Source organism: Taurulus bubalis (assembly GCF_910589615.1).
Source record: "Taurulus bubalis genome assembly, chromosome: 13".
Lineage (NCBI taxonomy): Eukaryota > Metazoa > Chordata > Actinopteri > Perciformes > Cottidae > Taurulus > Taurulus bubalis.
The window spans coordinates 10,053,810-10,070,297 of record NC_136601.1 but is presented as its reverse complement, the minus strand read 5'-3'; the positions used below and the strand labels follow the sequence as shown (position 1 = coordinate 10,070,297).

Genomic DNA, 16,488 nt, shown 5'->3' with positions numbered 1-16,488 from the left:
AATAACTGCACTATTGGATTGATTGTCGTGAAATTTGGTGCAGACGTTCATGACCCCCAGAAGATTGATCCTGATTCCAGTAACTTTTCTAGCACCACCATGAGGCTGATATTTATGCTTTTGAGTTAAATGTCAAAGCTATTAAAATATTGGTTCAGACCCTACGGTTCCATTCTTGTAATTATTAATTGTAATAACATATCACAATTTAAATGACTCCAATACAATGGTTTATATGAAAAGGTATTGATATTTCTCTCAGCCTCAGCTGTAATTTGTGTTGGGTGCTAATTAGTGAGCGTTAGCATGCTAACACCCTAAACTAAGGTGGTGAACATGCTAAACATCGGCATTTTAAAATAGTCATTGTGAGCATGTTAGCATGCTGTCGGCAGTGTTCCCACATACATCCTCACAGAGCCTTCCATTGTTGCCCTTATGTGAGAATTAACCCCTTTACGCACACAAAATAAATGTCTTGTTGTCTTAGTATATAAATATGGTTGATCATATTTTGTTCTTGTTTGGGGTTTGATGACATTAACCCTCATTAATACGCCTGAATGGGACTAAAAATGACTTTTCCTCCTCCTATACCCCTTAGTATTATTCTATTTTTGGGATATTTGACTGCTTATCATATGTCTGTGTGCATTCTTGTATGGAAGCACATTTACGAGAGCAGGATATTAAGCCTAAATGTTATGATTCTGGTGCAGTCCATTTCCTGGATTTCCATACAGTCAATCACCTTTCCTCAAGAGGCAGAGAAGATAAAGGGAAAGCACAACTCTAAGAGGAAGACAGTTTCCTTAGATATTCTCCTATTTACCACGAGGCAGAGACAGAGCAGTCCCATGAGATCAGGAACGCTGGATGGTTCGTTGGCTTTGTATTTGAGAGATAGAGAGGAAAACCCTGAGGGAATACAAAGTCTTCCACCTCCTCTCCTCTGAGGTCTTGATTGAGCTCTGCCGCCCCGAGCAAACAGACACGCGGCTTCCTCCTGAGCCGGCCATGTTTCATGTTGGGACAATTAAACAAGTCACTGTATCCACCCATTCCCAGCCCTTTCTCCAGACACTGAACTCAATTATTACAGAGACTAACTCCTCATCACCACCACAAGTTCACAGAGTGTGGCTAATCTTATCTGATCCGTTATTAGCAGCATTTTTCATCTTTATGGCAGAGCTAACAAGCCTTTGAGATCGTTAATAGCTGGGAATGTTCAAATCTCTCGTTGAACATGAAGATGAATGAAAGAAGGATCACTGAACATTAACCTCACTGTGCTCTCTGCGTACTTATATTTTGTGGGGGAACGTCTTAAATATTCCCAAGCAGTTTGTCATGAAACGGAGATCTTCACAAAAGAAAAAAAAAAAAAAAAAAAAAAAAAATCACAGAGAATGATTTGATCTCTCATGCAACTACTTTTATTTTTTATTTAAATCACATACTGACGCTTGTGCAGAAGCGGGAACCACACATGATTTATTACAGACCGTTTGAAAGTCATGTTGAAATTAAGGAAAAGCTTACAGAGGAATGCATTACCAAATGTCAGTAACAGTAAATTGGCAGATTGCTTTTCAAAGGAGCAATAATGAATCACACAGGCGTTTCTTTTTGAAACATCCAGATGCTCATTTTGTAAGAGCCGCAGAAAAAACAACTTCATAAACCATTTGAAAAGCAAACAGTGCACTGCACATCTGACAGTCGGTTATATATAAAAACAAAACAAGAACGCATGACTGTAAAAGCAAAAAGGGAAGGTGGGATGCTTTTAATGATCAAAAGAAGAGCTGACAATATGTTTGTTAACAGTGATGGGTCAAGGGTTAAGAGCAGGTAATCAGACAACGTTTGAGTGATGGATGAGGTGGTATCAGGGGGGGGGGGAGGACTTCCCGGAGCCACACAGTTTAACTTGCACGTGCGTGTGTGTGTGTGTGTGTGTGTGTGTGTGTGTGTGTGTGTGTGTGTGTGTGTGTGTGTGTGTGTGTGTGTGTGTGTGTGTGTGTGTGTGTGTTTCTGTGTGTGTGGGACTCGTCCAACAAAGAGGGGACAAATCATTTATGAACCGCATCAGTTAGCTGGTAAAGATAAACCCACTTAAGGAAATATCCCTGCCAGACACTGAATGGATACACACTCATCGCACAGCCCCCATCCTCCCACCTATTTGAGACAGCTCCATCTTTCTTGGAGTCTCGGGGTCATCTGCCAGCAACCTGTTATAAATGGCCTGGTTTAGACCTCGAGACGGCATTAATCTGTCATGATAAGTTCTGCTTAAATTGCTGCATTGGTACCTTAAGCTTCATCCTAGTGCTGGTGTCAGTGTGTTTTTCCTCGTTTCTCTTTGGTCTGTTTTCTAATCCATGTGAGGGGGAGCATCCCGCCTGCCAGTCAGACTGTCCGGCGTCGCGTCACGTCACAGGTCGCACAGCTCTCCTCCTCTTCCTCCACCAGACTCCTATTATGATTGCGCCAGAGAAATACATCAACGTACAAAGTACAGGTGACCACATTGACATACTCACAAATTTCCTCTTGGCTTTGGAAAGAGCAGTTGACAAAATTACCTCACCCTAAATGTTCTCGACAGGGAATTCAGAGCATATCTCTTGCCTCCACACGGCTCTCAACATGGCGGCTGCTGAGCAGGTGGCTAACTGCAAAAGGTGTTAAAAGCCCAAACATTGCAAAGAGTGGCAACAGTGCTGACGGAGCAAACCTTAGGTTGGTTGCTACGCTTCCGCAGTGATGCCATGCGTCAGGATGCCGTTATCGGCGGTAACCAGCATATGAGCAAAGTGCAAAGCGGCGGCGATTAGCTAGCCAGTGGGACAACGCAACAGAGAGACTCACATGCACTCACGGCTGGTTCGACCATGTGAATTGGAAAACTCCATTTACTGATGAAGACCATGTGATATAATCCAAAGTTTTAGAACAGCCACTTAACTGACTTTGAAATGACACTGTTTTGTCAATGAGAATAAGGTTTCAATTCAGCAGACTTCCAAAATGTTAGTTCACATTATCATACACATTTCATGACATATTAGTATATTGCAGTTTCACACACACACACACACACACACACACACACACACACACACACACTTGACATCATGTTTATGTCCATCGGATGAATATAAATCCAATATTTAAACTCTTTTAACTCTGTTTTTGATCACCAACTCCTGGGAAAATATCTAGCTTGTGAACACAGTGAAGCATTTAGCAGCTAAAGAGCCAGTCTCTAACTGTGTCCGTCTGCTGTTTGATACTGGGAATGGAACATATAGTGGGTTTTAGAAAGCTATTCACTGAAAACAGCTGATACTTGTTGCCGAGTCATGCAGCAGCGTGAGCAAACCACAATGAACAGCAAAATGAATTACAGTGTAATATGGGTCATACTAGAAGAGAGCAAAAGCAGTGAGCATCTGCCTCAACTGCTTTGAGATGCTTTCACAGGCGATAAGCTACCGAGTAATGGCAGCCCGAGGTCATTAGGGTCTGTTGTGCAGACAGTTTGCCACGGCACGGAGAGAATTAACAACCATTTTCATTTCTTATTCATGGCTTTAATCACGGATGGCAAAACATCCAGTAAAGTTTATAAAAAAGAGGAAAAAAAGTTGGCGTTGACTGTGTGCCTTTCCTTTGCCTTGAATGTCTTTGAGACTGTCTGTTGGGTAACGAGAGAGAATTAAAACTGTGGCGAATTTGGAAATTTGTGTAAGGAGACGGATGACATTAACAGGCTGCCGTGGAGAAGCGCTGGCCCCGGCCCAGCAAACAGCGCTGACATGTGAGGCCCTCTTTGCCCATTCTAATGAGGCATTGTGAGGGTCTGAGCGCAGGTCTGCAGCAGGGCCCCCTGGGGGTCAGATGCAGTCGGATCGGCGATGGAGGGACCAGGAGGAAGCCCGTGGCAGCAGGATGAGGTGGTGCTTCAAGTACGTCAGTCCGCATACCAGGATAGCAGGTGGTTAAACAACGTCAGTGGAATGAAGGAATGTCATGAAAACGTCTTCAAGCTCACGTACAGGACACAGCATAATAATTAGGAGCAGTTTCCTGTGACCCCAGTTAGTCTGTGATGGCAGCCCTTTGTTTGCAAGAGTGTCTTATAATGGACAATGTGGATGTCCAAGTTACAATAAATGAGATGCTTTGACAATATTGGACTTGTACACAGGATCTTGTGGAAATACTCCTTGCAATATTCAAGGTAACACTTACGCAGAACCTTCTTGTTGAAAAACAATGCCGCCCACATCCTTTCCGGGTGTTTTCTCGCGTGATTCACAATTTGCTCATACAGTATGTAAAGAATGTCAAACAGAGGATCAAGTTAATTTAAATCTAATGAAATCATCCCAGGGCTATTGTGTGCTTTGCCCCTAACAGTTCATTCTCCTCGACAGGTTTAAATAATGCGCGGCACCGCAGGGGACGTCTGTTTTCATTTGACCCCCTACCGCAGAGACGGGGATCTACAATGCATGTCAGGGAAGTCTCAGCAATTCAGATTTTAATTGCAATCAGAAACTTCAGCAGTTGACTTCATGACACCTTTAACAGGAGAAGTAATCAGTGAAACCACCTGGTGCAGTGTTTTTGTTGGAATGAACACCTCCATGTTCTCCAGCAGACATGGCGGTCCATCTCTGACCCAGAGAGCTGGTTCACAGTTGTCCTGTTGACTGACAGTCTCGCTGACAGTTGGACCTCACTGTTTAAAAAGTCTCCTTATCTTCTCTGGCATAATTGTGCATTGTGTACACCATACAGAAAATTGAGGGGTCCCATTTAAGAATAACGACCTGCAGCTCTTTTGTTAGAGGTGAATGAGAGTTGTGAGGGTATATAAAGGGCCATAATATTATTACTGATGAATACAAAGCTTATTCAGACTGAAAGCTGCTAGCAACTCACAACTTAAATGCATGCGTTATTGAAAACATATACACATGTTGAATATTTTCATAAATGAGACCAAATAAATGCATTTGGGGAGTTAACAGGCCATCTTAGTCTTTTAATTTCCTCTTGTTAGTCAAACAATATACATTTAGGCAGAGTTAACATGCTTTTGTTTTTTCCCTCTCATCAGGAAAACAAACAGAATGTATGCTCGTCTTTCAAACTAGATTCCATGTTATAAGTAGGCTACAATTATCAGACCAATATGAACAGTCAGGCTACCTCATGTGGCTAAAAGGTGTACTGCAGATAGAAATGTTAAATAAAAGACGACGGAAAAGATTCTGCTAATATATTTAGTGACTGTAATAACATCTCCTGTGACGCCCAACCCAGTGTTACAGACGGTGGTTCTGGTCCATCTCTTCCTCACAACTAGTTTTATTAGCCAAGAACGTTTATACAATTAAGGAATTTGACTCTGGTGTCTAGTAGCTCTCAACATACAAGTAAGTCAAAATAAATATGCATATATAAATATATTTATATAACAATGGACATAAGTACATATACACACACGACTAAAAACTATTCTTCCAAGTTTACCAATTGCGCAGAGTGTTAGTGCAAAGAGTGCTGGAATAACTGATTGGATAATGTAATGATGTCCATCCACAGTATATAAAGCCTGCATAGATTCATATTTGTCAGTAGTTTAAGTTATGCATCAATTCAGTCCAATTTGAAAGTCCATTTCATTTTTTTTTGTCTTGGCTACATTTTTTTGTGTTCAGATTGGAGTTTCATAAAATGCAGGTGTATATATGATGACTAGCAACTACCTTACTCAAAGCTAACGGGGATGCTTTAAACAAAATCTGTTCAGTCAGTCCCAAGTATATGTTTATGTTTGCAGGCTAACCTGATCCTCAGTTTTGTCTCAAGTTGTGAAGCCCAGATCATATGTTATTATAATTATTATGTTTTAAATGTCTTACCTATAGGCAGCAATTTCCATGTCTCTGGCCATCTTCTCACTGAGCAGCTCCATGTAGTCTTCACACTGCTCTTTCTTCTGCACTTTGAAGTCGGCCTCTTGGTGCCGCATTTCATCTGTAGTACACTGAACAACACACACACACACACACAATAAATGACAGAATTCCAAACCACTGGTCCTTTGCACCGATGCTTAATCGTTAATTAGTCCACTCTCAGACCTCCAACTCAGCAATCTCATCCATGTATGCAGCCGTCTTCATCTCAACTTCGTCCTCTAGGTTCTCGTTACACAGCTCAAGCTCAGCCAGCTCCTTCTGTAGCTCTGAAAACTACAGAAATATAGACGAAATACAGGAGAAGTCATTCGTTCAAATACACCCCAAACAATGCTTTCTACCGAGTTATCTTGTTACTAATAATGTAATGATGATCCTGCATGTCCCGTGTCGCGTTTCTGGCCATCTTGCAACAAGCACGTTCCATATGTACTATTCTTTAGCTTCATGTCTCGTCAACTACAGAGAAATACATTTGGATTTTTGGCTGATAGATGTTCGACTTTCACAAAATAAATCACTAACTTCGTCTGCCATTTGATGCTGAGCAGGTAGTTATTTTATTAGAGCTTTTTAAAGGATCTAGCAGTGTGACTATTGATACCATCTGTCAGTCATTCAGTCAATCACTTTGTTTCCGACAGTAATATCTCAACAACTATTAAATTAACTGCATGAAATTTTGTGCAGACATTTATTTTTTCCAGATGATAAATCCTACCGACTTTGATCCAGTGCTACCACAAGGATGACATTTGTAGTTTTAAAAATGTGTTTTCCAGCTGAAAACGGGAATGATAAAGCCAGAATTTGTCGCTTGTAAAACCAAAAACAATGAGCTAAAAGAGAGATGAGTAATTATCTGTGGGTTAGTTACCCAAAAACTATAAATGGATAGAACTAGAGCTCCACTGAACCAGAACTTCAAGGACCAAAGTGTAGGATTTAGTGGCATCTAGTGGTGAGGTTGCAAATTGTATCTGAATACCGCTTCGCTAACCCCTCCTGACCCAACCCATGGTTGCCTTCAGAAAAACCCTGTCGAGAGGCATTGCTTGGTTTGTTGGTTCTGGGCTACTATAGTTGTGCAACATGGCGGACTCCATGGAAGAGGACCTGGTCCCCTGGTAGATATGAAGGGCTTATTCTAAGCTAACGTAAACGGTTCTTAGTTTCAGTCGATTATACACTAATGAAAAGATAGTAGGAACACTGTCTATTTCTGCTCACAGAGCCCCTTAAGTCCTACACTTGGGTCCTTTAAGTATGCCAATCAAACAAAGCTTCACAGATAAAACAGGTTCCTTTACTTCAACAAACTAAAGCAGGAGCATAGCTGCCCCCCATGTCTGAAGCTGTGGTGTCCTGCCGTGAGTAATTACAGCAATCACAGAAGTTCAACAATTAGCTGTCACAGCCAGATGGGGATCCATGCGGTCGTGCTCGTCTTTCAGCGAGATCATGTGAGTAGAAGAAGACCCGGGTAACAACTCACAGGCTGATGATGACTCTCAAACCTGGTCGAGTCACTTACTCCCACACTCCTCCGTGCTGCCTGGCATGATAAGTGAGGTCTGGGCCGTGTGCGTATGAGAGTAGTGGCGTACGACCCCATCAGTGCCTGCTCTATTATATACATTTCTGCGTCAGGGCTGATTTCACTGCAATCTGTTTGTTTGGCCATGTTGTGTCTCAGCGAGAAACCAGACCCGAGGCATCCATCACAGGCGAGAGAGGAAACAGAGCAGATCAAGCCGTGCTGTTCATCCGTCAGGCTGGACTGAGCCGAACTGGGGATTTTGTGCTGCATTTTAGAGAAAAGTAGATGATGTCGGGAGAGTTCTGCTGTGGTTACAGAGGCTCAATGTTTATTTAAAGAGCTGGAGGTAGAGCTGCAGCCACAGTAATGAGAACCAAACCACCATGTTTGTTACAGATGTAGTTAGGTGTCAGCTGTGGTCGGATCACTGATGGATGTTAAGGAGGCTAATGTGAAGGAAGAGAAGGTAGTTTCTGGAGTCACCTGGTGACTTTACTCATCATTTACTGTTTCGTCTCCTTATTGATGCCGCACTCTGCCATTTAATTCAAAGCTCCCTTGATTTCATTTTTCTGCTGGTTGGATGAGAAATATCCGATGAAGGTTTATTTCCTCTCTTCCGTTCAAAGTCAGTGTGCGTGTTAAGTTTTAAGATGTTTATGACGCTGCAGATGCTCTGAAAGACTGGACTTAATAACAGAGGACACGAAGGGCAATAAATCCGTTCTGAGCTGAAGCCGAGCCCCTCACATCTCCTGCTGAAAGTGTCCGCCGAGTAAACACTCTGGTCAGCAGGATCTCCCACACTGTTGCTCTGCTGTCACTCAGCTGTTCTCTACTCCCTTTGCCTGCTGTGGGAAACCATTCATTCTCACCATTATGTCTGATTTAGGAGCTGATGGCCAAAGCAGAGCCAGTTGAGAGTTGTAAGAGAGTTTTGTCAGTAAAGAGGTGAGACATGTATTATGGAAACATTTAAATAAGAAGGCCGTAACTGAAGCTTTTAAATTATGTGAAAATGTGAGACTGAAAGGGTCAGTTCATTCCCCCCACCCCCAATAACTTTTTTTGAATGCCTTACTTGGCAGTACAGTTTACCAGCATGCAGACAGTTTTGTTTTTATTTGCAGAGGTTTATAAGTGTCAGTTTGAGATTCATACTTAAAACAACAATGACCCCATTACTCTGGATAATCTTGAGAACAGTCATTTTTTAAAGGAATAGTCAAGTGTTGGGAAATATGCATTTTAACTTTCATGTCAGTGTGGTAAATATGAATCACAGTCAGCTTACTGAGCTTAGCATGAAGACGGCAAATACGGTAAAACGGCTAGCCCAACCTCTGATTGTGATACCTTTGGACGGAGCCAGACTAGCAGTTTACCCGTTTCCAGTCTTTGTGCTAAGCTAATCAGCCGCTTGCTGTAGCTTTATTTCTAGTGTAAAGACATGAGATTGGTATCAATCTTTGTATTCAACTCTCTGCATGAAGATTATTCAGTTAGCTTAGTGCAGATGTCTGCACAACAGGAGATTTGTGAGGTGCAAGTCGCAGAAATCCTAGAAAAGGTCATATCAAAATCCCATATCTTAATGTAGAGCACATTTGTGTGTGATTTGGGTAGACAAAACAAAAAGTGAGTGAACAGCAGTGAGTCCACTCACCAGCATCTTCATCTCACTGATGTCCTTTATCTTTGACGCATCTTTGACGGTTGACACTCCGGCTCCTCCCTCTTCCAGTTGTGTTCCATCACCACGACGACTCACAGCAGATGAGGCTGCGCCACACTCGCACTGCAAAGACAGAAAAAGAGGAAGAAGCGCAGTCGTGAAAGTTATGACCATTCAGTTTGAGTCTGCAAAAGCACAAGCACCGTGAGGACAGTGCTTTCTTTTGGGCAGTTAAGTGCACTCTGTCAGGGGAGCAAAGAGCAATCAGAGCCTCTCATGCCGGCTGATGGGTGAACCTCTCCTCGTGTCCACCACACTTCTGATTAGATGGAATAAATGCAGCAGAAACGAGCACCATGAGTGTGCACAGGTGTGTGGGAGTCAGCCAGCAATCACCATTACTGTTCAAACCCAATAGCAATCATTTTTAGCATTGAGACAATTGCGTCTCGTAATTGAGGGCAGGCACAGACAGGACGGTGTCCAGCTGGTGAGAGAAGAACCCGAGTGGGAGGGAGAGAGAGGCAATAGACGGGGGTTTGGGGAACAAAAAACACATCCATGCATCTAGACATACAACAATATAAAGACGCTGGATACCCTTCAGCCATGCATCTAAATCAAGGACACACACTAGCGTCCACTCCGGTACTGCTGAGGAGCCTGGGAAGGCGGCCAGCAGTCTGATTACAGCCGTGACCTCTGAACCGGGCAGACATCCTCGACCCAGAGGAGGTCAGACCCACCGGAGCTATAGTCTGACCCCAATGCAGCATGCCTTTGCTTGACACACACACACACACACACCTCAAGTTCTTCCCCCGTGTTGTTTTAAGAGGGAACAAAAACAAATGGGAGTATCGTTGTGTGATTTGTGAAAGTTGAGATTTACATTCTGGACCTGAGCGAGATGTTTCAGAGGGAGAGAGAAGGTGACCAGTAGGAGGATGGCAGCCGGTTGTGGAAGACGTACTCTGCTACTGTTATTTAAGTAAAAGGATCTATGTAACAAATAAAAAATGCCCCAAGTAAAAGTAATTCAAAATCCTAAAACTGGTGCATGAATATGAAAGTGGCATTTTACTGTTGTAGATGTCAAGGTTTAGCCGGCATTTCTTTATATTCAATGAAGTAGTTTAGACCTGTGGTTGACACACTTTGGGGTCAGCCCCCTCCAAAAGGTCACAAGATAAATCGGAGGGGTCGTGAGATAATTAATGGGAGAGGAAAGGAGGAAAAACTAAGTTTCCGTGTAACAAGTATGTAGATATTTTTTGGACTTTCCGTTTTTTGTGAAATACTGGCTCTTTTTAACAGTTAATGCTACAATGTTAGGAGGCAAGAGGATTTTCTCTATTCTCACAATTCATAAAGTGAGTTTCCATTCATCGTTTTAAAAGTGTATTTTTATTTTCACACATAAAAAAAAATAATAATATGGGCTTCCACCTCTGGCGAGTATGAGATTCAGTCCATTCATGTGCAGTTTAAGGCCTTGTTGTGATTCTACGGTTGTATACAAACATGCTATACTTCATGACATGTTTGTGCGTCTTACGTTACAGTGTGATGTACCTGGAGGCTCTCAGCCAGCTGGCCATAGTACTCCTTTACATCCAGGGCCGCAGTGATGTCAGGTCTGCAAAATGTAATCGCCCCCACCGGTCCCGTCGTCCCTTCAGATGGCTCCAGCAGACTCTCCACTGCCTGCTCACAACAAACACACACACAGTGGGGAAGCACATTCACATTTTTTTACTCAGTGGTGAAATGTAACCGAGTACATTTATTAAAGTGTTGTTCTGAAGTTGAATTCTGAGCTACTTGTACTTTACTTGAGTATTTCCATCGTATGCTACTTTACACTTCTACTCCGCTAGATTTCATAGGGAAATATTGCATTTTCTATTCCCCAACATACATTTGACAGCTGTTCTGTCCAAAAATAAAAAGAAAGTAAAAAGCATGTGATAAATAACACTGATTAGTGTAATACTGAAAAGGGCCATGAATACTTTTACTTTACAATTTTTAAGTACATTTTCCTGATACTATTAAATAATATTTTGAATGCAACTACGACTTTTACTTGTGTTTTTTTCCAGAGTGGTATCAATACTTTTTTTTATTATTTATATTTGAATATTACTTCAGTCAATGTAAGCATCATTTGTGAAATGAACTTCATGTGTATAAGGTAACAGTTATTTTTATGCAGATGATCCCTGAGAGTGTTTTTATATACTGTTGACATATGCATTACATTTCAAATACATGTAGTGTAGTAAAGTACAATATGTGCCACTGAATTTAGTCCAGGAGATGTGCAATGCATGAAATGAAAAAAATACCATATTTGCATAAAAGTACTTGGCTACAGTCCACCTCTTCAAATACAGACAGATGCAGTACATTTTGGTGTATTTAGACACATGTCAAAGACCTCAACATACTAGTCTTCAGCTTCCAATATGTAGCCCCTTTAGTAAAAAAAACAACCACATCCATTACAGAGATAAATGAACTGCTGCAGAGCTGCAGTGGCAGTCTTAACATTTTTCTCCTTTCCCCTCCACCTAAATAACGACATAGCTGCCGATTTGTCTGGGGAATATGGGGTATCTGAAAGTGCTGATAATAACAACAGTTAATAAAACAAAGGGAACTTCAGTTTTCATTTGGTATTCCGCTGCATTTCCCGGACTGAGAGTTATCGAGCGTGTCCCAGAGGGAGTGTGTTAAACGCTGGGCGGCCCGGCTTTGCAGAGAAAAACACAGTGTGATGGAGTTGGTCCTGCTTCAGCTGCCTCTCTTTCGCCCTCTCTCGCTCTGCCTACAGCCTCAAGATCTGATACTGGGGCGTGTCTGTCATCTCCTTGTGAGGTGGAGAATATTGTAGAAGGTTGAGAGAACAGGGTGTGTGTGAATTGGATATGGTTGCAAACATATCCTTATGTTAAAGCAATAGTTTGACATTTCACATCGTGTGTGTACTCGCTTCCATGTCAAGAGTTACATAAGATGTCACTGTGTTAAATATGTATGGGTTCAGAGCATTTTCACTCATTCATGTGAAGTTGACCTCTCGGTTTTGTTCATTTGTTTGTTCGCCCCAAACAGCCAATATACAGACAGTACTGATGCTAGCAGTACACTTGTGTGTGTGTGTGTGTGTGTGTGTGTGTGTGTGTGTGTGTGTGTGTGTGTGTGTGTGTGTGTGTGTGTGTGTGTGTGTGTGTGTGTCCTGAAGTATCTCAGAACTCAGTTATTCCTGTTATTTCCCTCCAATCTTTCTCCCCTTTCCTCTCGTCTCTGTTTATGATTATGGATACGTGGAAATCTTTTGAAACAAAGGCCTAATTTTGACTGGTTGCACGATATACTCAATTACATAATTTGTGTTTTAATCCTCTCCCCATATGTTACTGTTGATAGGGCTCTTTTTGGCTCTTCATCAAGGTGAGTGGGGTCATTACAGCTGTTTTTGACACCACAGGCCTTGGCATTTCTCCATCATTCCTTTCCAACCGAAATGCCTCATTTTCATGGCTTTAAACAATCCCCGTTTCATCACAGTGCAGCTATATATCCTCTCTCCCCCTCACCGTTGTGTGCTGGTCCTCCATGTTGGCCAGCTGCTCCTCGTAGATAGTCACTTGCTCCCTCAGCGCCAAACACTCTGCTGTCACAGCATCGACTTCCTGCAAAGAAAATCAAATTAAAAGAGAACAAGGCTGCAGGTAAAGAAGTTAAACTTCATTTCTGTTGGAGGAAAACTGCCATTTGTGTAGTAAATCACACCACAGGTTGGAGAAGAATAGGAAAAAAAACAGCTTTGTTTCTGCACTGAACAACCATTTTAAGAACCATCAGCACATCTACCCGTTTCACTGAACAGCAAGTAGACACTGCAATGCAGAGGAAGGAGGAGGAGGAAGATCAGAAGGAGGCTAACTAGACACAAAAGCCCTGTCCACCAATCTAACCGCTAGCAGGGGTTCTCAGCTCATCCACTCTATTTAAAAGAACCAGATTAATTTGTGTTGGATGCAATTACTGTGGGTGCCGGCATTTACTTTTGGACACATGCAGAGAGAGTTTGGAGTATCACTGGGAGGGTGGCAAGGTCCATGATGGACAGCAGCAAGTGAAAGTAGTTCGGTCCAGCTGCTGGGGACAACTTGTTGCTAATCACATTCGGTACAACTTTAGCACCAGCAGCATTAGTTGTCTTTTTGAGCACTTGTGGAGAAGCTGTAAACACAACACTGACACAATAGCACTGTATAAAGTTCATTTAGCAGACACATTGGAACTGTTGCCTATTGTTAGCATCAGGTCTATTTTGGTCTTTATCCACCCCTCAAGAAAATACCTGGCTCTTTAGCAGGTACTAGTGATATTTTGCTAGTGTGAAGAACTTTTTTTGTGTCGATTTTTTGTTCCCAGCACAACTTATGAAACATACTGATTATAATTGATAGTAATTGTATTTTAATTCTGGTGAATGTTGTAAACTCATTTCACTTGCACCTGCACTTTGCTGCAGCCAACTAGGTCTAGCAACGCAAGACATGACTGGAACAAAATTTAAAAATGAGGGGAAATGTGTGTGCCTAAAAAGGAGGAGAACTGGCAGGAGAGGAAATACAATACAATATCTATTAGTATACTAAAAAAACAAACCAAACATGCCTCGTCTCATCACCATTATTTTGAGAGAACTGCACCTAGCTGTGAGTTGAGCTGGTTTGTGTTCCCTCTGCTCTGCATCTCTGCCCTTCCTCTACCTCCCTGTTGATTTCCCACCAAGTCTTGTCAGCCTGCAGCTGCTTCCAATTCAGAACCAGAGAACTGAGCCAGCAGGAACATTACGGCACCGTATTACAGCCGGCATTACATCTGTAAGGGAGAAATTAAAGCCTCCCTCGCATCTGGCTCGGCTGGGAGGTGATGGGCTCTGGCATGTGTGAGGGAGATGGGGGGGGGGGGAGATAAATGGAAAAGTTGGTGGCTCAGGTTGCAATGGGCCACCAGCCCAGACTGTGTGACTGCTGGTGATCAACACCCATTGGGTAGCGCTACGGAGGAGCAGCTGTGCAGAGTTTCAGCTGATTCACCAGGAGGCCGAGGGGAGGTGGAGCAGGGAGAGGCTTGACAACACTGCCATCTAGTGCTCAAGGTACATTATCACAACAAAAAGGTCTGAGACTTACACATTCTATTTTTATGGGTAAAACTGATTGCATTTTAGGAAATGTAGGACCTAGTGTTTTTGTAAGTTGATCCACACAAGGGAGTATCTTGGGAACAAAGGCTCAAACTAGTTAAAAAAAAAAACTAGGATTTACAACTACAGGGATAATAATATTGTATAGTGAAGAACACAAGAGCCTGTTTTTATCTTGACAATAAGTTACTAAATCTGCAATTCTAGATGTTATTAAGTAGTTGATATCGTTTGTTGGCTTTGAATCCCTTTAGCTAGTTTAATTTCTAGAGCAGATTTCTTAGAACAAGGTATAGCAAACTAAATTGGTCAAGAACATACTTCAACTTCCCTTTAAAATGTGCTCCAAATGTATTCTTATTACTACATGTTAATTATTTATTTATTATTGTCGGTACTAAAGTAAAATATAATTATTCGTTCAGAAACCCTTTATGAATATCACTTTTAAATAATTTAGGCTTACCCTACTTATGCTATATATAGTAAAGTTCATTACATATTTTTTGTAGGGGGACTATGTTACTAAATCCTGATTAAAGCCCAGACTTCCACCAATTTGTCAGTTGCCTTCCAGGTACGGATGCTATTGTATTTACAACTCAAATTTACCTCAGCAACATCTTGTCGTCCCTGCTGGAGGAGGATCCTCTGCTGTGCAGCCTTCTCGTATTCTTTCATCAGACGTTCAAGCTCCTTCTGCAGGTCCTCGGTGTCGCACAGAATCTCATCCTGCAGGGAGATACAGTGACGACAGTGATGGATCTTGACAAGGTTAAAGGTCAGTCCTGTTTGTCACTGTACAAACTGAAATAAAAATGATGGGATGGAATGAGAAGTGCAATGGACCATATGTGAGAGAACCCAATTCAGGAATGTCACACACAGACAAAACATGCAGCAGAGCTGACACACCCAGCCGCAGCGCCCTTACCCTCTCCCTGCGCAGTCTTTCCACCACTGCATCCAGACTGTAGTCGGGCTCGGCCACAGCAGAGGTGATGCAGGAGCAGGCTTGTCGACTGTTTAGCTTGTTCTCAAGTTCAACAATCTGATATTCAAGAGACTCATTCTCCTCCTCAAAACAACGGGCCTAAAGGACACAGAGAGATTAAACCGCTACATATAGTTTATAGTGGTACTGCTTAATTTACCAAGAACAAAGACATGACACAGCAGAGGGAAAATAGAGTGCTGATGTGTCGTTGGGCGCAGTTTTTCCTCACCAGTTCAATAAGCCTGACCAGTCGGTCGTTAAGGGACGCTATGATGTTGCGGTCCTGAACAAACCGGTTCAGACCCTCCTTGTTAAGTGCCTTGGCAGCCACAAAGTCTAACTTGTCACAGTCACACTTGTCAACAGCCGCACCCCTGATAGGAAGACACAAAGGAGCAAAGACTAGACTAGATTTTGAAGGATCCTAGGGAGAGATCATTTGATCCACCTTCAGGGATAGTTGATGACTTTCACAAAGCCTAATACAGTCAAAGTAATTTGCCATATTCAGAAGGAAACACAAAAAAGTTTGTCTGCAGTTCAGCATCACAGTCACAGGAAATTAACTATGATGTGATTATACCCATGAGCACACATGGCTATCATCTAAACCATTTAGCATAACCTGCTGTAACTACATGTAACTATCAGGCATACCAACTAGAATCAGTCAGTCTCGTGAACTTTACACTCAAACATTTGTTTCTGTTCAAAAACATCTTAACTTCTACATATGTTTAAGTGGAACAACACTTGAGTCTGTAAGATCTTTAGATGTTAGGGACAATTTGTAAAGTGCAGCCCTCTACCCAGAAACCCACACTGACCTGACAGAGGCCCGGTACTGCCCTGCACACTGCATACTCAACCCTCCATTTCGACTCCAGCTGTCGTCCTCAAACAGCTTGCGGTATGAAGACACTCTGAGCATGGCCATGGCTTTGGACTGGTCCAAACAGGGCTACAACACAACAGGCAAATAGTGGCAGCAGGTCCAAGGTGGGAGTTTTATAGTCACAAAGGATGAGAATGTAGCAC

General features: G+C 42.4%; 1 protein-coding gene across 2 annotated transcripts; it reads right to left on the bottom strand.

Moving 5' to 3' along the window:
* Nucleotides 1-1,423: 1,423 nt before the first annotated feature.
* Nucleotides 1,424-16,418, bottom strand: vimr2 (vimentin-related 2). 2 transcript variants are annotated; one of them, XR_013771118.1, is made up of 11 exons: nucleotides 16,278-16,418; nucleotides 15,680-15,824; nucleotides 15,388-15,546; nucleotides 15,066-15,185; nucleotides 12,829-12,924; nucleotides 10,799-10,930; nucleotides 9,215-9,346; nucleotides 6,171-6,281; nucleotides 5,949-6,073; nucleotides 2,322-2,485; nucleotides 1,424-2,240 (listed from the first exon to the last, which is right to left on the bottom strand). XR_013771118.1 is itself a non-coding variant. In XM_079228683.1 (10 exons), the coding sequence occupies exons 1-10, from the start codon at nucleotides 16,385-16,387 to the stop codon at nucleotides 2,419-2,421; spliced, it is 1,197 nt and encodes a 398-aa protein (XP_079084809.1). In that variant the 5' UTR covers nucleotides 16,388-16,418; the 3' UTR covers nucleotides 1,424-2,418. The 2 variants fall into 2 exon arrangements, 1 of the variants encoding a protein (XP_079084809.1); XM_079228683.1 differs by having other exon boundaries at nucleotides 1,424-2,485.
* Nucleotides 16,419-16,488: the final 70 nt, after the last annotated feature.